The 22413-nt window shown below is 53.9% G+C and overlaps 1 protein-coding gene across 10 annotated transcripts in view; it reads left to right on the top strand.

Moving 5' to 3' along the window:
• The window catches only part of GLI2 (GLI family zinc finger 2), a 256865-nt gene that overhangs the window by 221273 nt on the left and 13179 nt on the right, over nt 1-22413 (top strand). For 7 of the 10 annotated variants that reach the window (XM_054549224.2, XM_024243718.3, XM_024243716.3 and 4 more), the window contains 5 exons: nt 11927-12128; nt 13605-13818; nt 15150-15272; nt 18114-18299; nt 21631-21780. In XM_054549224.2, coding sequence (XP_054405199.2) covers nt 11927-12128; nt 13605-13818; nt 15150-15272; nt 18114-18299; nt 21631-21780 — 875 coding nt within the window. The remainder of the gene's footprint in view (nt 1-11926; nt 12129-13604; nt 13819-15149; nt 15273-18113; nt 18300-21630; nt 21781-22413) is intronic. The other 3 variants (XM_024243717.3, XM_063712726.1, XM_054549222.2) reach the window with 1 other exon arrangement.

Here is a 22413-nt window from a genome sequence, read left to right as displayed (position 1 = left end):
GAGTTTTGCTGAGAAGAGGGCGGCCGACCTCCGAGGCTGGCCCCTCATGGATGTGGTCCTCGCCAGGCCCTGGTGGGAGGCCATAACATGCCTCAGTGATGCCACCAGAATTTGGTCCCTGTGTCTGTCCCGTTCTTCCTTGCCTTTCCCAGCATGGTGTTTAGTCCAGAATTAAGCACACCATCCAGATGTTCAACAACACCTGTCAGCTCTGTAGGACATTGACATCCCTCTGAGTACACACACATCCATGTGTTCTGTTCCCCTCTCCTCTCAGCAGCACTACACAGTGCTCCCACGAGCCACAGTGAGGTGTCAGAGGTGCTGAGAGAAAGTTGTGTGCTAGACACGCTCCTTGCCAATATTAGAAACCAAACAGCAGCAACCGAGTGCATGAAGGACCATGTGCAAATTGCCACACCCAAATGTCAGCTTCCTCCAGGCAGGACTCTTCTTCCAAGGGCCAGAGGGCGGCACCAGGCCAACAGGAAAGTGGACGAGGCAGAGAAACCATGGCCGAGAGAGGTAAGATGAGGCAGGTGTCCCCACAGGGCAGGAAGGGCTAAGCCAGGCAGCCGGGAGTCATCCAGTGATTTGCAGCATGAGCGTCTGCTGTGTGTGTGTGAGTGTGTGTGTGTGTGCACACGTGAGAGACAGTGAATTGGAATGCAGATTGCCTCTGTTCTGTGCTTTTACACACATTCTTCCATGTAACTCCCTTAGCCACCTTCTGAGGCTAGAAATATGCTCCTTACTTTAAGATGAGCAAATGGGCTCCCAGCATCTAGCGGCTTGACCCAGGCCTTGCTCTGTTTGTTACCAGCACCATCTGCCCTTCCCTGGGGTGCAGTTTTCAGCAGCACATGCACCTGACCAACCATGAGCCCTGGCCCCAGGGAGGGCCAGCGAGGCCAGGTGGACTTGAGCTCAGCCCAGAGCAGCTGGGCCAGAGCCAGAGGCGAGAAGCAGTACAGCGAGTTCCAGGGCAGGCCTGCGTCAGGCCTGGCTGCACGGTGTCCTCTCTGTGGTAGCTGGGTTCAGAGGTGGTGACAGGACTGAAGGGGTGTAGAGTGGCAATCCCAAGCCCTGTGAGCTGTGTGGATTAAACACATTGACTGAGATGGCACATGTGAGCCTGGCCCAGTGCCTGGCATCTAGCAGGTGCTGGAATAATGCTGGTGCAGGTCTCTTTCCACCAGTATATCTTTCCCTCTTTAAATCCACTCCCTCTTGCAGGATTCTGTATCTTCATTGTAGGCAGCTCTGTGCACCTGCTGCCTAAGCCCAGGCCCCAGATTCTCCCAGACCTTTTCCTTGCCATCTCCCATCCATCCCATCCTGTCCCTCAGGCCTCCAAGAGTGGCGTGTCACCCCTCCCGGGCCAGACAGTGACATATCGCCCTCATAGCCCTGCTCCATGGCTGCTGCTCATTCAGCATCCCCATCTTTATCCTCTCTGCCATCCTGAGATCAGCCCCTGCCACTTCTAGCCCCCATCAGGATAAAATTCAGACTTTAGAACCCCCATCCAGAGGCCTTCCTCTCCAGCTCGTCTCTCTCCACTGCACACTGGTCTTGCCATGCACTGCCCCACCTGCAGTTCCCCAGATACCTCCGTGAGCTCATTCCTGCACAGAGTCCTGTGCACGGTGCCCTAGGCCTTCTCCTGAGACCCCACAAGAATCCAGCCCCAGGCCTTTCAAGCCACCAACTAGCTCCACTGCACTAACGGGACCCAAGGCGCCCCCAACTGGAACTGGCTGGGACTTCTCCTTACATATGGCCAGATGGCCCGCCCTGTCAGGTCTGGGAGCACATCTGGCAAGGAGCAGATCCTCTGTGTTTGTTGGGTGAGTGAGTGAATGAGTGAATGGCACTTAGAAAAGACCCTGGAATGGAAAGATGCGCTTCAGCTAAGGAAGGAGGCACTCGAGGAACGTAGCTGTTGGCTCACAGGGGACTGAAAGGGGCTGGGGAGCGACTTTGCCTTCTGGGCACTCAGCATTTGGCAGCCCTTGGGGCTGAGCATCTCTGGGAAGCAGCAGAGGAGCGTAGAGGTGAGCTCAGCAGTGGGCGCGAGAGCTCCCAGCCCTCCAGCAGCTGCTGGTTAACTCATCACACCCCACCCGCCGTGCCTTCTCCACCTCCGCCTTGGGAACACATCTGGCTTCAGGACGTGGGGGTAGCGGGGAAGCATCACCAGATTCCAGAGTCAGCCTGAGCAGGGATATCAGTTTCTCCAGCTCCAGTATGGGGTGGGGGTGGGGGCATTTTTCTTATCCAAGGATTTCAGAAGCAGATAACTTCTTTCCCTTTGTTCCCAGTCAGTTACAATCCAAGAAAATCAGAGTAGTCCAGGATTATCTCCTGTTTTTATTGCTACTTAATACATTTTTTCCAAAACCAGTTTCAACTAGAACCAGAACCTTCACTTCACCTTTTAAAAATGCTTTCCACACTTCCACTTAGCTCCGAGGCCGGGTGGACGGTTACTCACGTATGTCTCTAAGAGACACTGAACACAACACCAGGGCTCTCAGCCAGGTGGCTGAGGCTGGACCTGTCTCTGGGGTGTCCCCCGGCCCCTCCCCTCCCGTGAACCATGGGAGTCGAGGAGGTGTTTTCGGTGGTTGCCTGCTCCATGGGTCTGTGCCGGTCCCTCCCGGAAAGCTCCAGACCACACAGCAGAGAATGTGAATGAGCGTTTCCACTAGGTTTCTTTTTGCTCAAATCCTCACTGAGAAAATTGTGTGGGCCATCCCTGGCGCCAGCAGTGCAGTTCAGGAGACCTGTGGAAGGGGCCTGGCTCTCTCTGAGGAATATGTGTTCACACCAGGAAGCCCCCATACACATCATCTTGAGCATGTGAGCTCTGTGCAGGTGCCAGGGGGCCTGGAGAGCTCATGGACAGCCAAGGAGAACAGGCCTTCTCTCTCTGCCTTTCTCTGTCTCTGTGTCTCATGCACACACACTGGTTGATTCGGCAGGTGTTTATTGGGCACCTTCTATTTACCAGGCCCGGTTCTAGGTCTAGGGATGCAACGCATCATGAGCAGCACGCAGGCCCTGCCTTCCTGGTGCCTGAGCTCCAGCGCAGCCCTGTGTGAGTTCCTGGGCAGGACCCAGAATGCCTGTCCCGACCTGACGCCCCTCCTACCCCAGCCTCCTTTCTCAGCACCTTCATTCATGGTCCCAGAGGAGGGAGCACTGTAGGGGAGAGAACTTTCCGGAGGTTTTGAATGTCCAGCCAAGGCTTGGAGAGGGCTCTGCCAGGCAAGAGGGCGAGCAGGGAGAGGTGGGTGGGAACTCCATGTGGGTCCTCATCCTGCAGGGCCTTGTCCCCAGTACACCCGTTTGCAAACCACCAGCCCAATTTTTACCTTAGCTGAGTGCCACGTGCACAATTGTGTATTTAATAATATTTTTTAACAGACTTACCTTTTGGGGTTAAATAAATGGTTCTTAAAATGGAACTTTGTATTTTTTCCTGAAATGGAAAACCTAATCCCTGTCTGAAGAGGATGTTCCTGTCTCTGTCTCCACCAAACCTAAAATAACCTCATCTGGGCCATGTGTGGCCCTACATTTGGGAACACACTGCAGTGGTGCAAGAAAGGCCAGAAGCTAGAGAGGCCTCTACGGGGCTCTTGGGGGATTGGAAAGCCAAGCCCTGTGTTCCTCCCAGGGCACTGAGGCCAGGGTGCCAGCAGGACAGAGGGATTTTCCAGGCTCTGATGAAAACCCACCCTTCCTGGTCTCCCGGTGGTGGGTGAAGGCGCATTTCCTCTTGTTCTTAAAGGGGTCCTGATTTACAACAGGAAGACAGGAGGGCTGCTGCATGGGAAGGTGATAGAGAACCAGTCAGGGAACCAAGGTCATCATTCTGCTGAGCGGCTCCCTGGAGAGCAGGGAATTCACTGGTTGTCACCCGGGCCCTAAAATGGAATTTTCTCATGTTATGCTGTTGAATATTGGTGATTTAACGACAGAACAGCCACCCCTCCCCCCTCCACCACATTGAGAAGATTGAGATGTTTCCGATTGAAATGTTATCTGTTTACAGCTCATACTTCCTCCAAGCCGTGCATTTTATTGTCATATTGACACTAATTTGGCCCAGATGTCACCTCCATTCTGACGCCTGTTCTTTATGCTGCCTGTGGATCCGGGGGGTTTTCAGAAACCAATTACATTGATCAAACCCAGAGAGGCAGGAAGAGCTGGTGGAGGGGCTGCCAGAGGCCCAAGTCAGGCAGGGATCCCTTGCCGAGACAGGAAGGGGAACCAGGGCAAAGGAAGCCACACTGCAGGTCCCTGCATGAGGTGGTGGAGCTGCTGTGTACAGGCACGGGCTAAGCGGTGTCTATGGGTCATCTGGTAAACCCACACAGACTGTCCCGCCACATCAGCTTCACAAAGCCGCTTCACAGGTGAGGAGCCTGCGGCACAGCCTGTTTGTCTGTGTTCATCACTTAGCTAGACCGTGGTCCTGGCAACTCTGAGCCTCTCTGCTCCATGGCCCGGGCTCTTGCTACTCCCCCATCAGAGGGGGTGAGAGGGCTGTGGACAGTTAGGTGTGGGAGCATTAAGGTCCTCAGGCCAGATTTCCTTAGAGCATCTCCTCGGCAAGCCAGACAATATCTGGGTGAGGGAGTTGGGCTATGCAGGGAACACATCTTAGCCAGTGAGGATTCAGGGTACCCGAGCCCCACCACCAGGCTGCGTCCTGCTGGCCTTGTAATTTTTCCTGAAATGGAAAACCTAATCCCTGTCTGAGGAGGATGTTCCTGTCTCTGTCTCCATCAAACCTAAAATCACCCAGCCCCGGGCTGAGGATGGCATCTGGCACAGAGAAGCCTCCTGGGACCCGGTGCCAGGATGATGCTCTTTCCTCCTGCCCCTCAGCCCAGGCTCCTGGGCACACAGGCCTTGGGGAGATCTCCAGCCCCGACTCCATGGAAGTCCACCCACAGGTATAGATGATATGTTGGCTATCAGCCCATAGCACCCCTGGGATGGGTGCTGGTAGCCTATCTTCTGCGTGAGACAACCAGTGATTGGCTCAAAGCTACCCAGTTCAGAGTGTGCAAGCAGGGTTGGAACCTGGGTCTGCCTGAGTCCAGGGCCTGTTCTTGCATCTCCTGCCCTTCCCACTGCCTCAGGGAAAACAATGATCTCCCTCCTGAGCACCTTGAGATTCTCTAGAATAATCCTGCTTAGATGGCACCTTGCAAATCCTGCCTAGTGCCTCGGAGTACTGTCTTCATCTCTCTCCTATACGGTGAGATCCATGAGGACAGGGTCAGAGGCATCCCTGCCCGGAGTCCCCATGATATCCAATCAATGCCTGGTGTGCTCTCAGCACTACATGAGGGGCTGATGGATCAATGAATAAACATGTGAATGAGCAAGAGAAAGAGTGAAGCAAGGTCCAGAGGCAGGTGGTGTCGGCGTCCGCCCAGGTGAGGGTGGGCAGGTGGCCAGTCACCCGTAGCCGACCGGCATTAAAACAGGCGCCTCCATAGATGAATACTCCATGTTCCCGGTTATAAATCACAGGAGAAACCACGGGAAATGAGTGCCAGGCTTTTCTTTCTATTTAGTAATTTATCAAGAGAAGGGCGCATTAATAAACATATTTCCCATGAGAGGCGGGGATAACAGAGATGAATATCACTGTCAGATTTGGCCTGTTTCCTCTTGTTAGGGGCACATGAGAGGGTGGGAATCCAAATATTAGCAGCAGATTCTTTTTTAAAAAATGTGTTACGAAGATGTGTGTGTTTCTTACTTTATATCATGTTAGATGGTTTTTCCCCTCACATTACCGCATTTGCCACTCAGTTTGTAAGTAATAGGAGCCTTTCAGAGAATTCACTTCTGCATCTTTCTTTGAGTTTCCTTTGAAGTGAGGATTGACAAGGAGTGGACTCAGTAAATAAGAACCCAGAAGCTGAGAGGACGCCGAATGCAAGCCAATGAGTGGATGTCTAATGACAGCTGTGTTGCTGCGTGGCCCAATCATCTTTCCTAGACTTGCTGCCCTTCACTACATTATTGACTGGAGGCTCACCCTGCCCCTTGGAACAGTCCTCCTAGCCCTTGAAGAAGCCACATTCATTAGCAATTTCATTTTGGAATGCCCGCTGGGTTTTAGGCACTGTTCTTGGCATTCTATGTGTGTCTTCACAACAGCCCTGCAAAGCAAGCCACACTGCCCTGATTGTACAGGTGGGGAAAGAGAGGCTCAGGAAAGCTAAGAAAATGTGCTCCAAGGAAGCCACAAAGTGACAGGCTTGACAGGGACAGTGGCAGAGGCTGTGTGCCTCTGCATCGTGTGTGTGTGTGTGCGTGTGTGCTCGCGTCCACCTGGGGTGTGACTGTCCACCTGGAGGGTGTGTGTGTGTCCACCTGGGGGGTGTGTGTGTGTCTCCACCTGGGGTGTGTGTGTGTGTCCACCTGGGGTGTGTGTGTGTGTCTCCACCTGGGGGGTGTGTGTGTGTGTGTGTGTCCACCTGGGGTGTATGTGTGTGTCTCTACCTGGGGGGTGTGTGTGTGTGTCCACCTGGGGTGTGTGTGTGTGTCCACCTGGGGTGTGTGTGTGTGTGTGTCTACCTGGGGTGTGTCTGTCTACCTGGGGTGTGTGTGTGTGCCTCCACCTGGGGTGTATGTGTGTGTGTGTCCACCTGGGGTGTGTGTGTGTGTGTGTGTCTACCTGGGGTGTGTGTGTGTGCCTCCACCTGGGGTGTATGTGTGTGTGTGTCCACCTGGGGGGTGTGTGTGTGTGTATGTGTCTACCTGGGTGTGTGTGTGTGTGTCCACCTGGGGTGTGTGTGTGTGTGTGTCCACCTGGGTGTGTGTGTGTGTGTGTGTCCACCTGGGGTGTGTGTGTGTGTGTGTCCACCTGGGGTGAGTGTGTGTCTGTCCACCTGGAGTGTGTGTGTATGTGTCCACTTGGGGGTGTGTGTGTGTCTCTCCACCTGGGGTGTGTGTGTGTGTGTGTGTCCACCTGGGAGGGGTGTGTGTGTCCACCTGAGTGTGTGTGTGTGTCCAAGTGAGGTGTGTGTGTGTCCACCTGGGGCCCCCTCCCATGCAGGGGGACCTCCCTGTGCCTCCCTGCAGTCATATTCCCTGCCCCCTGAGACACCTCTCCTCCTCTGCACCCTGGGCATAGGCCCTGTGGCAGGTGGTTTTGGTGTCCCTGTACCTTGGGCAAGTTACTTAGTGTCCTTTGTTTTGTCTTCTGTAAAATGAGCATAACAGCCTCTTCTTTATGGGACAGTCGTGAAGATTAAATTACTTAACACTTTAAAGTTTGGAGGAGTCCTAGCACGTGTGATGGTAGCATTGAGTAAGTGCTGTCTTTAGGTGACTGTGAATCTGTTCTTTCTCAACACGTCCTGTCTGTGCCATGGGTCAGCCCTTGGCACCTCCCACTGGGCTCATGGCTGTGCCAGCTGCATTCGAGTGTTGGGGATGGTCAGGTGGGAAAAAGGATTTGGGTCCCTAATGCATGGTGAGAAAGACAGGAGCAAGCAGATAACCACACAGTGGAAGAAAGCTCACCCCCACCCTTGTTTGGAGAGAGAGGCCTGAGCGTAGGGAAGATCTGCCCAACTCCAGGAGGTCAGGGAAGGCATCCCAAGGGAGGTGGTGACTCGGCTGAGGTCTGAGCAGGCAGAGGAGGCTGCACGTGCAAGTCCCTGAGCAGGTGATATGGAGGAGGGGCTGGAAGGAGACCTGGTGGCTGGAGTGAGGGGATTCCACAGGGCCACCGCCTAGGCCCTCTTTGTAACAGCAGTGGGGATTTTCGGAAAGTTTTGGGGAGAGGGCAGGGACATGATCCTATTTCCAAGTTGAAAATCTGTCTTTGCAGTGAGCACTGTGGATTGGACAGCTGTTAGCTGAGGGCCCCAGAATGATCCAAGCAAGTGGTGGACTGGGGGTGGAGTTTGAAAGGAGAGATTTTGAGAGGCATTCAAAAGCCCACACATAAGTGGGTTCCATTGTGGTGGAGTGGAGGAGGGAAGGCCGACTCCCGGGTCTCTCGCTTTGCCACTGAGCAAGTGGCAGGCACGTGCTGTAGGAAGAGCTGGTCCAGGCACAGGGCAGGAGTGTGGGGCTGGCTGTGCCGAACTGGAGCTGCCTTGCAGACAGGAGGAGAGGACGAGGAGGCAGCTGGCTCTGAGAAGGCTCACTCTTCAGAGTCACTGAAAGTGGGATGTCGAAAACTATTTGTAGGATGAGACATCCTCCTGGCCCTGGGCCTCTGCTGACCTCTCTGAAGATGGACAGAGAGGACACAGAGTCCTTAGAAAGTCCAGACACCAGGGCTTCTTTGGACCTGGGTTCAAATCCTGCCTCTGTAGTCTGTGACCTTGAGCAAGTCACTGACCTCTCAAGCATAGTTGCTTTGCTGCTTATCTGGTTTGCTTGGAGGATGGTGGTAGCTGTTAAATGAGTCAGTGGGTCTAAGCATCACTAAACGGTGGTTGTCACTGGGTCATTATTTGCGTAAGAATTCAGAAGCAGGCATTTATCCAGATACTGCGTCAGAGGAGCACACTCCAGCCAGGATGCAGATGCTGCAAACATAGGGCCACACTCCAGCCAGGATACAGATGCTGCAACAGAGGGGCACACTCTAGCCAGGATGCAGATGCTGCAGCAGAGGGGCACACTCCAGCCAGGATGCAGATGCTGCAGCAGAGGAGCACACTCCAGCCAGGATGCAGATGCTGCAACAGAGGGGCACACTCCAGCCAGGATGCAGATGCTGCATCAGAGGAGCACACTCCAGCCAGGATGCAGATGCTGCATCAGAAGGGCACACTCTAGCCAGGATGCAGATACTGCATCAGGAGCACACTCCAGCCAGGATGCAGATACTGCGTCAGAGGCGCACACTCCAGCCAGGATACAGATGCTGCATTAGAGGAACACACTCCAGCCAGGGTGCCCCTGTTTGCCATCCAGGATCCCTATTTAGAGTGGGTGATCACATTTGCAGTGCAGCCTCACAGCTGGTTGAGGAGTAGCCTGCTCCATGGGCCTCCCTGCCTCTTTCTGTCCTCAGGCAGGTGGCCTAGGATCCTTCTTGCTGTTAAGAGAAAGGAGGAGTTGTCTAAGTGAGTTACCTGCTCTGCCCTGGCCCCTCTGTGGGGTCAGAGCAAGTGGGCATCCCCAGAAGCAACTATGTGGCGTCTTCTGTGTACCCACTGTAGCTCTGCTTACTAAAATATCTGTAAGCCCCAGTCTTCATAGCCCAATAGAGTAAACAGCGAAAGCAGAAAGTTTAGCTGACAAGGATGTCAAAAGAAAAGAATGCTCTGATTAACTCAACTTTTTTTTTCAACTGGGAGCTTTCCTAACATCACTTAACTGGGTCACATGAGCATCTCAACTGTAGCCACTCTGGAGTGCCCAGGCCACCTCCCCATCCATCATCCCACTGGGTCACAGCAACCCCAGAGCTGGCAAGGACTTGTTTTATGCTGGTGTCATTGATGAAGACCCCAAGTCTGTGACAGGTAAAACAATTTGCCCCAAGTCATGCAGCTGACTTATGGCTCCAGCCCAGGGTACCCGGTGTGCAGCCCCCACTTCACCCCATTGCAGGCCACTGTTCCAGTCCAGGTCTCCATCCCTCTACCCAGGGTCCCTTCATCCCAGGCTGCTGGCTGTTTTCTCCCCTCTGTGGCCTCAGACTCCCCTCATCCCATGAAAGAGGCGGTTAGGAGAGAAAACCCTGGAAGCCCCTTTCGGCCCAACGGTCCTGGATGTCCTCTGTCCTCTCCATGCCTTGGAGAGGTGCTTCTCCTGGTGGCCTGGCAGGAAAGAGCCTCCCCAGGGATCCCTAGGTCTCCTCAGGGTTGCAGCCAAGTGTGGGGCTGGGCCAGGCATGGTTGCCCTGGGGGGCCAGCATGGATCCCAGGGCGTGCGGCTTGTTCAGTAGGTGGGTGTGGGCTCTGCCCTCACACAGCCTTCTTGGGGACTGGCAGGTATGGAGTGGGGGGGCTCAGAGGCTCGTAGGCCATCAACCCCTGCCCTTGGTGCTCCTGCAGCTGTGGAGACATAAGGAACTGCCATGTGCATGTTTCAGAGTGACCCTAAGGTCAGTGGTCAAAGCCATCAGGAAAGCTTCGGGAGCACCCGCCAAGAGGCTGTGTGGACTGTGAGCAGGAGGCCCATGGAGCCAGACCCTGCAGTCAGGGGAGCCTGCCTGGAGGAGGGGGTACCCAGGAGGGGTCTCAGCAGGTCTGAGCAGGCAGAAGGGAGGAAAGCAGTTATCATAAGCCCGGGAACAGCCGAGCACAGACATGAGTGTGCTTGAGCAACCCCCAGCATCATTTATGGGCGACACTGCCAGCCCATGGGGAACCCGGAGGCCTGGAAAGGATGGGTAGGCAGGAGCCAGTGGGACATGAGAAGAGGCTGCTCCATGCAGGTGTCCAGAAAGTCAAGGACAGGCTCAAGCATTTACTGTGCCCTACCATGGGCCAGGTGCTTCTCACGCTTCGCCTAATTTACACCTCGTGCCAGCCCTGGTGGTCAGCACTATCAGAGCCCTTTAAAAAGAGGAGACTGGCTCTGGGGGATCTGGACAGGGCAGGAAGCTTGGCTTGTAGAGAGTCATCCAGCAGTGTTGTCAGACCATTTCTAGGCCACCGTTTGTTCAGGTCAGAGACCTAGAATCCTGATGGGGGCACCGTGAGGGGGAGCAGTCTGGAACCACAGTGGAAGAGCCTTTGGTCCTAGGGTGCAGGGTACTCTTGTCTGGGGCAAGCCCTCTTCCCTTCCACAGTTATGTAGGTGTGCGACAGCAGCTGGTGAGGGCTGAGGGCATAGCCATGTGTCCACACATATGTGTGCATATGCATGTGTACACATGTCTGCGTGTGGGTGTACACAAGTGTTTGCATGCATGGGTGGTGTGTGCACCTGCGTACATGTGTGCCTGCATGCATGTGGTGCGCACATTCAAAGCAACAGCTTCCCAGAGCCTCAGGCGACTTTAGAACTGAGGACTTCAGTATGCAGGAGCACCTGCCTGTGTCAGGATGCCTCTCACTGCCATGTCCTCGTGTCGTCTGCCCTGTTACAGCAGGCTGCCCAGCAGGCTCTGGAGAGAGAGCCAAAGGCCCAGACATCTCGAAGAGTCTGGGGGCCGCCATCCAGGCCTCTGCTTGGCAAATGCCCTATCAGGGGACACTTTAGTGGTGATTTCAGGTACAACGTGACCCGTGACCTTGGAGCACTTCCATTCACTCTCTTCCCCATGGGATTCTCCATAGCAGTGGGAACAGGTGAGCTTCTGTCACACACAATAGCATGGAGAAATCTTACAAACTGACCATGTGGATGAAGGAGGCCAGATATGAAAGAGTGTTTAAAAATTCCATTTACACAAAGCTCAAAAGTAGGCAACACTAAGCTGTGTGTTAGAAGCCAGGATAGCGGCTGCCCTTGGGCTGGAAGATGGAGGGGGCCTGTGGACACTGGCCAAGCCCTGTTTCTTGACCTGGGGCTGGCTTCCCAGGTGGGCTCACTTGGTGAGAGGCCACTGAACTGCTCACTTATGATTCGTGCACACTCCTGTCATGAGGTAAGCATTGCTGGATTCCAGCCCTGGTCTCTGCACCCAGTGGTAAATACACTATGCTCAGTGCTCATATTCACTCACCCGAACACCTTACATGCACTTCTACAGTCCTCACCACACCCAGCGCTGCTCAATCCATTTTACAGATCAACAAACTGAGGCCGAGAGGTGACATCCTTTGCCCAAGATCCCACAGCTGGAAAGTCGGCAGAGCTAGGATTCCCATTAGACCATCCTCACAGGCCCTTCCTGTCCCCCACCCACCTGTCACCCCCTCCTCCATCCCCAGTGATGCTGACCTGTCTTGTGTTGACTATCCCACAGTGTCCCGTTTCTCCAGCCCGCGAGTGACGCCCCGCCTGAGCCGCAAGCGGGCACTGTCCATCTCCCCACTCTCAGATGCCAGCCTGGACCTGCAGCGGATGATCCGCACCTCACCCAACTCGCTAGTGGCTTACATCAACAACTCCCGAAGCAGCTCGGCGGCCAGCGGTTCCTATGGGCATCTGTCAGCAGGTGCCCTCAGGTGAGCCCCCCTGCAAGCAGAGAGCTGAGGACCAGAGCTGGGCTGAGGGCCTGGTGGGGAGAGGCTGGCTTTTCAGTGGGCGCTTTTGACCTGAGGAGAAAGACAGGATTTATGGCATTTGTGAATCCACATACTTGCACCTTTTTTATGAATTCAAAACCAATAATGATCAAATTGAAATGAGCCCATATCTGAGTACATCTTCATGGACCAGGCCTGTCATGAATGACTCAAGTGTGAAATCAAAGGTGTTTGAGGTCGAAGATGGTTTTCCTAGTATTTCACTGAATTTGGTGGAGCAGCCAAGTATTGGCCAACCTTGGAGACCACACAAAATGTGACATTGACATGGCCCATGTTCTCAGCAAGCCTCTGGGCTGGCAGCAGGCCTCCCTCTGTAGCCGCATGGTGGCACACCCAAGCCTTACTGACACCAGCCACCCTTCTCCCTTCTGTGCGGCTCTAGTTTGTCTGAGGACTCAGACCCCAGCCAGCTTGACTGAAACTCACATGCCTCTCCAGCACCTCCGGAAGAGGCCAGGAGGTGTTAGGAATGTCAGGAGAGTTTGTCCCAACGACCTGGAGATGGAAGGAATAACAAGTGTATTTTGTTATCTTTTGCTGCCTAACAAATTGCTCCAACACATAGCAGTTTAAAACCACAAGCAATTGTTATCTCACCCCATTTCTGAGGGTCAGGAATTTGAGACAGGCTGAGCTCCGGCTCTCTCAGGTGGCCACAGTCAAGCTGTCAGCCAGTGCTTCATCCCGCTGAAGGCTCGACTGGGCCAGAATGCCCCCTCACAGGGCTCTCAGCAGTGCCCTTTGTTCCTTGTCTGTGAACCTCTGCTTAGGGCTGCTTGAGTGTCCTCACAACGTGGCAGACAGGTCCCAGCCCACCTTGCAGCCTATGATGTGAGAGGAAGCTGGAGGAAGCCACAATGTCTTTTACGGCCCAACCACAGGGGTCACCAATCTTTCCTTGGTATCCTGCTGTGTGAAGGGTGGCTCTTATGCAAGTGGTGTGACAGAGCCTAGAAGTGCAGTAAGAAGAGGAGAATAATGCAAGCTGGAGGGCTCAGGGCATGATTCCTGGATGAGGGGCATTAGAACAGGATTCGGAGGCCTCGTGGGTTTCCCGTAGTCAGGGAGCAGTGATACAGACATGCATCTAGGTATCACAGCAGTGGGAAGGCCAGGATGTGGGGATGAGATGGAGCCTGGTCCCTGCTGGGAGCCAGCCTGCCAGGGGTGAAGGCTGCATCCTGGGGCAGAACCTGGGAGCTGATTGCAGAAGGTGAGTGGCAGACAGTAGGAAGCCACAGCTGGTTCTTGAGTGAGGAAGCCACAGTGATGGTGGGGCTAGCAACATGCTCATCCCTATCCCCTGGGCAAGGTTCTCTCTGTCCAGGAAGTGTCAGCGTAAGAGAGCCCCCGATCCCCCACCCCCACTTCCTTGTCTGCTCTCTGTTGCAGCCCAGCCTTCACCTTCCCCCACCCCATCAACCCCGTGGCCTACCAGCAGATTCTGAGCCAGCAGAGGGGTCTGGGGTCAGCCTTTGGACACACACCACCCCTGATCCAGCCCTCACCCACCTTCCTGGCCCAGCAGCCCATGTCACTCACCTCCATCAATGCCACGCCCACCCAGCTCAGCAGCAGCAGCAACTGTCTGAGTGACGCCAACCAGGTAGGTGGGTGCAGGGGCCAGAATGGCCACTGGGTAGTCATCTGGACGCATGAGGGCTGTTCACTGCCAGCTCATGCTAAGAACTTGTGGAGGGCCTCTGGATTCACGTCTGGCCACTGGGGTGCCTTCTGGGCAGAGGCCACATTGCAGAAAGGGTGAGACTTGGGTTCAGTCCATGGGAAGCTCCCAGCTTCTCAATTCTGCCGTCTCCTGTCCAAGAAGCATAGTAAGTAGATGGAGAAAGCCTTGAGTTCCCAGGGCCTGGCACCATGGAGGCACTCCATGCACAGCACATGGCATGGGTGGGTGAGTGAATCATTATAACACTGTGCAGTTTCATTGTATGATGTGCATTTGCAGCAGGCTTTCACACACTGCCTCATTTGACCCTTCCAACGGGCCTTGAGCATGCCTGGGCATCCTAGTACGGTGCCTGGCACATCCTAGGTGCCATTATTATTTGGCAAATGAAGTGTTCTTTTACAGATAAGGACATGGAAAGGCCTTAGCATCAGTCAGACCATCTTTGGGATCCTAACTTGCCTGAAAGCAGCAAATCTCTTTCCCTCTAGCAGCCTGAGCTAACTTATCTGCAAAGTGGGATTCCTGACGCCTAGGTGGGGTCACTGTGCATATAAACAAGCTCATGCGTGCAGAGCCCCCATAGGCTCTAATCCTGGGAGCACTGACAACGATGATGCCAGAGGTGAAGGGACCACCTCAGGCCACCCACCAGCAAATGGCAAAGCCTGGATGTGGCTACACCCTTGGAAGGAAGACAGGACACCATGTCCTCTAGAAGTGTCCTCTGTTCCAGAATGTCCTCCCTCTCCACCCCAGGGCTCCTGGTGGCTCCCCCACAGCCTCCCCACGACAGTGGCTGTCAGCTCTGGAAACATCACCTGATACTTTAGCTCTAGCCGCTTCTCCTGAGGAACCGGGCTCTGGCCCCCTATGCCCTTGGCTGGCCAGACCCTGTTCTCAGACCCACAGTGTCCCCTGCTCTGGAGGGCTGAGAAGTTGAGCCTGGTCAGAACAGGAGCAAGGGCACCCCTCATTTTCCAAAGAGAAGGTCTCTTTCCCATTTCCCAGAAGTCTTGGGGAGGTGGTGATGGAGAGATGGGGGTTGGCATGCCCAGGTCTGGGTGCTCTCCTGTAGCAGGACATGTGCCACTAGCAGGACTGAGCTGGGGACTCTATTTCTGATACTTTAAACACAGGGTTAGCCCAGATGGTCTGTGTGGAGAGATCCTAGAGTTAAAATCCAAAAAAATTTGGGATATCCCTGCCCTGCCTCTGAGTAACAGACTGTCCTCTTCACCCTTCCTCAGAACAAGCAGAGCAGTGAGTCGGCCGTCAGCAGCACCGTCAACCCTGTCGCCATTCACAAGCGCAGCAAGGTCAAGACCGAGCCTGAGGGCCTGCGGCCGGCCTCCCCTCTGGCGCTGACGCAGGTAAACTGCTGCCAGCCACACCACCTTCCTCCAGCTAGGACCAGGCCTGTGGGCTGCCTTGGGGCTGTACCCTTGGTGGTGAACGGATGGCTGGCTGGCTGCCTGCATGGATGAATGAGTGACCCAGGGAGGACTGGGTGGGAATGCTGAGCTGTGACTTTCTCACCACTGTGTTCCCAGCACCCTGGACATACTACATTCCCATCACACATGGTGAATGAATGAGTGAGTGAATGAATGAACTTCTGCCTAGCCATCCCTCTTGTCTCAGGCTGCATCTGTCTCTCCCCACACCTGACCTGTGCACAGCACCAGCCACAGCCTAGCTGAGTTGCTCATGTCCGCGGAATGGCCCAGGCCCTTCTAGGTTGCTCTCACTCTTGGAACTCTACCCCACCCTGGCTCCTTCGCTGCCACTTCAGCCCTTCCTGATTCTCCTGGGTAATAGGACTCAGCTCCAGGCCCACATACCCAGCCTAGCTCAGGGGTCACTTCAGGGCATGTGCTGTGTGCACACCTGTCTCCCTGTCTGCACTCTAAGCTTTGGAGAGGTGGCACTGTGGGAGAAGTGCCTGACTGGGTTCCATGCCACCAGGGTTCGTGCAAGTGTGCAGTCACTGACACAGTACTTTCCAATGATTCAACGCACATTTGAGTCAGTGAGTGGCGTGGTGAGGGGGTAAGATAGGACAAGTTCAAGCGGGGAGAGAAGAGCGGAGCAGCCCACAGCCCAGTGCAGGCCTATCGCGTGGCCCAGACCCTGCGCTGATCCTTTTGGAAACCTTGCCACTTATTTATTCTGCTCCAAGACAGCATGCAGGCAGCCCCCACTCTTGGAGCAGGGGCCTGTCTTGTAAAGGGCATGCCGTGCCTGTTGACCTGGTAAGTAAGCCCCTGGTCCCCCAAGCCCTCCCATGGTGGCCCAGTCTTCATCCATTACCACAGAAGCCACATCTTGGACACCAAGGATGCTCGGGGCCTCCTATCCCCGTCTCCCCTGCATCTGCCGACCATCCTTTATCAAAACTGTGAACCATCAGGCATGCTCTGGGCACTTAATTTTCATGAAATATTGGCTTCTGTTATTGTCAGGCAAGCAGAGGGGTTGATGACAAATTCTTCTCCCCTTGCTGACGCCAAAGCTGGTCTCAGCATGATGCATGGTTTCCACGAGGCCAACCATCGTCGGGGGCCGATGAAATTGATGAGGACGGCACATATCCAGGGAAGATAAACACGCCGGAATGGTGAGGACAGGGCCGGCAGGCAGGCACTGAGCACCTGGGAGTCCCATGGCCACACGCCGGTAGGGCCCTATGCCCGCCCTCCAACCCAGGCGGGCCACACAGGGCCTCCTGCCTGCCCAGCCTGGATCTGCACAAGTGTCAGTGCAAGGAAAGCTGTTTATCATGAGGAGGTTGTCCCCCTGTCGCTCAGTGTCCTGATTCACTGACCAAGGACTCCCTGACTCATTTGTAAGGTGAATGGCTGACTTCCAGGTCTTCTCAAAGAGTGGAGAGGGTGATAGGAGGCCCTCTGGTCCACTCTCCCCATGGTCTCACCCCGACAGCCTCCAGACGATCCCATTGCTAAAGATCTGGAAAGGAAATGCTCCCACACCTTCCTTTTGACTTGGTCCCAGTGTAGCCCCTGGAGCTATTGTATGACATGTTGTTGCTTTCCTGTTCAGAACAAGTGGATTCATTGAAAGGTCCTCTGAGAAACAATCAGGAACCCTTCTTGGAAGAGGTCTTTGCAGCTCTTATGGAAAGTCAGGTGGGGTTTGAGTCTCCACTGACAACAGGGCATCCTGAGGCTAATTTCTGCCACTCCCAGAAAGGGACTTAGCATTAGGACTGAAATCCTGACCTGGGCAGCTATGGTACCACTCACTGAGTCCCCGGAGCCAGTGGGGGTTAGGCCTTTTGACTATGGGGCGAGGTCCTTCATCCCCCTGAGCCTGACTATACATGTTTTCCCCAGAGGCTATTTTGAAAGACAACATTTTCCTGCTGTTTTTGGAGAGAGTTTGAAATGCGAAGCAATCTTGGTAACATCTGCCTCTTTGCTTGGCTTTGCTCTCAGCCTGCCTAGCAGACCAGTGGAATACTGGGGAGTCCTTGACAGCCCTTGTAGGCCCTCCGCGGACTTTCTGTCCCTACCTGGAGTATCTGAGCCTCTCCCTGTGCCCCGACCCCAGGCAGGTACCTCTTGCCTGTTCTCATGTCCTCTGCTCAGAGGGTGCCCCTGGTTAGCATCAGTGAGGGTAGGGATGGTCTTGTGGGTTAATTCTCAGTCTGTTGCCAGTTTGAGAGAAAAAGACTGTCCTTTTTGATGGGAATTTCAGGTACCTGTGATCAGGTGAAGGAATTTCAGGTACCTGCGATCAGGTGAAGGAATGTCTCAGGGGTCTTTCCTTCACCTCATTAAAATGGCCACACGGGCCCTAATGTGGTCAGGAGACTCAAGTCCAGACCTAGGCTGCCTCGAGCTCACTGTGTATTCATGGGGAGGGCCTCGGATCCTCCCTATCGTACAAGAATGCAGATGCCCATGCGTTAGGGCTGTGGCAGGGAAAACTGGTTCCCCGCAGCACTTTGATGAAGACAAGTGTGCACTGGAGAGGAAAGAGGAGGGGCCCCAGGACAGGCCATCTGACAAGGAGAGCTATGGACGGGGCTGAGTTGAGGAAAGGAGCTAAAAAGGCTGATGAGTGTGTGTGTGTGTGTCTGCATGCATGTGTTGTGTGTATGCACACACACCTGTAACACACACACTTGCATCTACACCTGTAACAGCCCACACACAGAATGCATGGGACTAACAGCGACCTCTTTTCAGGGCCAGGTGTCTGGACACAGCTCATGTGGGTGTGCCCTTCCCCTCTCCCAGGAGCAGCTGGCTGACCTCAAGGAAGATCTGGACCGGGATGACTGTAAGCAGGAAGCTGAGGTGGTCATCTATGAGACCAACTGCCACTGGGAAGACTGCACCAAGGAGTACGACACCCAGGAGCAGCTGGTGCATGTAAGCCTTTGAACCCCAGCAGCCCGCCAACCAGGGCACAGCCCAGGCCATGCAGGATGCTGAGCCTTCCAGGGCCTCTACTAGACAGAAGGGGCTGGAGGAAGAGACCCCCAGAGATGCCTGGGCCACATCCCCTGCAAGTGGGAGGCATAATTACTTATGTGTGCCCTGCCTGTTTTTAAGATGGCTTCCAATACATATGTAATACAAAAGATTAATAGAAAAAATAAGTAAATGAGACTGTCAGGGAAAAGAGAACAATAAAGTGAAACCAGGAATAGAGGTAGTATTAAAAACCGAGTGCTTTGAGCTATAGTCTATATACACATTTTTTTTCTGAGATTCCTAATAGCCAGTGCAAAGAGGGAAATACGATTAGTTAAACCAGCCAGTATCTACACAATAATAAGTGAAAGAAGCTTCTCCCATGAAGGAAGGAGTTGATCCTTTCCTTTTGGGGACTATTCACAGATACCCAGTGGATATGGGTGCAGGTGGGCGTCTACACCCAGATCAGAGAGGAGGCTGCTTAACAGTGCTTGAGTACTGACAGCTCAGGTGATTAGAGATGACCATGGGAGCCGGCGAGACCTTCAGGATACGCCTCTTGGTCCTCATTCCAAACTCTCATACTGCAGCATCCCTTATATGGCAGTTAGGGGTGATGTGTGCAGTGTGCAGAGCAGAGGCTTGGCACGGGAAACACCTGGCTCCAAACCTGTCCCCACCACAACCAGCTGAGTGGTTCTGAGCAAGTGACTCCACCTCTGTGAGCCTCATTTTTTTTCCTATAAAGGGGGTTGATGCTGCCCCGCAGGAGGGTCAATCATGTTCGTCAGCACTTAGTAGCTCGCAGACATTCCGCACCTAGCAGCTCCCTCCTTCCTCCTCCTGCCTGTTCCCCACACCAGCCCTGAGTGGTTCTCTCTTCTCCATCCAGAGGAGAACTTAAATTCAAGAAAGCCACCTCCCAACTCCCCAGCACATACTCCTTGGTGAGTGAGTGTCTATAAAGATGAACCCACTAAATCAGTAGCTCAATTGCTGGGAAGAGCAGACACACATGCTGCACGTGCACACACATGCACACACACACATGCACACATCTCCTATTCATATTCAGAAGCTGTCCCAGAGGCACTTGCTTCTCCCCAGCTCTGTGAACTTAGCATTTAGGACACACCGACTCCCGCTGCTTCTTCCACTTATGCAACTTGCTCACAAATACTGTAGGTTTCTTTTGTGTTGGAGTTTGTCCTCCCAAACACAGTTGTCACCCAGAAGACCAGAATTTCCCAGCAAATGAATGCAGCTGACATAGAACTGGTGAAGCAGGGTCTTATCTAACCCCTTCTGGATCTCAAACTTAATTTTTCAACTTGTACCACCTCTTTGGGGTAAACAAGCCCTCAATGGAGCAGGGACCGTGGAGCTGTGAGTTGCAGAACAAATCAGTTAGATGAAAGGAGGAGAGAGGGACAGTCTCTCAGGCCAGGGGAAGGCCAAAGCCAGAGCATGCAGATGAGGATGTCAAAGACGTGCTCTGTGATAAGTGGGTCAGCCCCAAAGAGCAGGCACGGAATTCCTCAGATGAATGCAGAGGGTCCCCAAACTGAGAAGCTTTAGCCAGGGGCTTCTGCCTGTGCCCTGGACTGTCCTGGAGCTATAGGTGGCCACCTCCACCAGGCCCTGGAAAGAGCAGACCCCTTCACCCAGCTCTGTCTGTCTGTCTCTCTCTCTCTGTTTCTCTCTGCTCCCCGGAAAGAGGGATGGAGCAGGCGCACAGGCGAGCTGGAGCCCCTGGTCGATTATTAACAATTTGTTGCTAAGTAAACCAATAAGAAAAAAATGAAAGGCATTGTCAGGAAGCATTTTTATCATTTGAAAGGCTTTAAAAATGGAAAGGGAGGCTAATATGATAAGATTTCCCTGGAAGTTCAAAGCACTGAAGATTTCACATGCTCCAGCAGGGGCATCTGTATGCATGACAGTTGGGCGAGTCGCACAGGGCAGGAGGGCCTGGCAGTTTTCTGTCTTCTGGGGCAAGGTGCTGCCAGCGCCCGATGGCTCTCGGGACAGCCTTTTTTGGTGGCAAAGTTCCACAGCAGAATGTCCAATATTACAGGCCACAAATGCCAGCTACCCATGTAATTTACATTTCCTAGGAGTGCATTTAAAAGTAAAAAGAAACAGGTGAAGTTAATTTTAATATTTTTTATTCAACCCAATATATCTGAAATATCATTTAGCAGGTAGTCAATAGAAAACAAAGTTACTGGGATATTGTGTATTCTTTTTTTTCCATTCTAAGTCTTTGAAACTGGTGTGTAGTTTGCACTTCTAGCCCATCCCAGCTCAGGCCAGCCACATTTCAAGTGTGCAAGAGCCCCACATGGGGCAAGTGGTCACTGCATTGGACAGTGTGGGTCTAGAGGTTGTGGGAGGGGGGCTGGGAGGAAGTGAAGACGGGGGAGGAAACTGAGAACAGAGGAGGAAGGGGAGGCCTCCAAGACCTGAGTCTCCTGGCCTCGCCATCAGGCTGGGGAAGCAAACCCAGCCTTACCTGAGATACGCAGCAGGGTTAGTCGTGCTGCACTGGCTGTCCCAACTCACTTGTCTGGGCCGTTTTCTCCCAGGATAAGCTTCACAGTGCCCAGAGCCCACCACTAAGGTCAGTTCTGGCTCCACCGCGCCGACTGCCAGGGCCCTGTGCAGGCCACTGAACTCTCTGTGCCTTTGTGGAAAGGGGACAAAGCCATTATCTCATGGCTCAATGCCAAAAATAGAAAGATAAGCATGTGTTACTTTTCTATTGAAACAAAATATGTTATTTACAAACCTCTGAAACAATAGGGGCAAGCTTAGGAGAGGCTTCTCATGCACCCACTATGGGTACGTTTGCCTCGCTGCGGTTAGTGCCTACTGTTTGCAGCCTGGGAGTGTCATCACACCAGAGCCCAGAGCCCAGGCTGTGGTGCACGGGATGGCTTTGCCCAATATAGACGGTCACTTTGATGACTGATTGGAAAATGCAGGGAAGATAAGCGGCACGCAGTAGGCCTTCATTTAAGGGCAGCTAGTGATGATTCATGAGGAGGCGTGGCCTGGCTTGTAGGGGTGGTCTTGTTGGGTCAGTGGTCTGCATATAGTAGGTGGGATGGGCAATGAGGAGCATGGTCTGAACATAATAGGTGTGGTCAGCAGGGTGGGTGGTCTGCACACAGGTCGGGGAGGGCAGGGGGGGGCCGGTGCAGGTGGTCAGCTGACAGCAGGGGGTGGTCTGTGGGCCTCTGTCCCTGCTTACCCTCTTCTGGGCCTGTCCCTCCGGCAGCACATCAACAACGAGCACATCCACGGGGAGAAGAAGGAATTCGTGTGCCGCTGGCAGGCCTGCACGCGGGAGCAGAAGCCCTTCAAGGCGCAGTACATGCTGGTGGTTCACATGCGGCGGCACACAGGCGAGAAGCCCCACAAGTGCACGGTGAGTGGCCTTCTCCCCACCCCCGCCGCAGCATCAAGACCAGCCTGTCAGCCAGGCCAGGGGGATCGTGTTTGGAGGTGGCTGGCCACAGGCACACCTGGGTGGAGCAGACCACAGCAGGGGCTCTGGGACAGGAGCCTGTTCCCACACTGCCTGTTTGGGTCCTGGAGGCCCCTTGCCTCGTGCCATCCCAGACCTTGATGGACTTGCTCTCTGGGTGTGAGCATCTCAGTAAGCATGGCAAAAATGTGTGGTGTGTCTGTGATTGTGAGTCCAAAGGCATATCTGCACCCTGCAGTTTGCTTGGCTGGGTGATGCTGGGCAGAGGGACAGCTCCACAGCGCTCTGCAGAGAAAAAAACATCATTGGTGATTCAGAGCTTGAGCAATGATGGGTTAAAACGGTTAAGGGTTTTTTGGTTTGTTTGTTTTTTGAGACAGAGTCTCACTTTGCCGCCCAGGCAGCTCATTGCAGCCTCTACCTCCTGGGTTCAGGCAATCCTCCCACCTCAGCCTCCTGAGTAGCTGGGACTACAGGTGCATGTCACCAACCCAGCTAATTTTTGTATTTTTTTGTAGAGATGGGGTTTTGCCACGTTGCTCTTGAACTCCTGGGCTCAAGCAGTCCGCCTGC

This window comes from Pongo abelii, chromosome 11, assembly GCF_028885655.2.
Source record: "Pongo abelii isolate AG06213 chromosome 11, NHGRI_mPonAbe1-v2.0_pri, whole genome shotgun sequence".
Classification (NCBI taxonomy): domain Eukaryota; kingdom Metazoa; phylum Chordata; class Mammalia; order Primates; family Hominidae; genus Pongo; species Pongo abelii.
The sequence above is the reverse complement of the archived record's forward strand: the minus strand, read 5'-3'. Positions and strand labels throughout refer to the sequence as shown.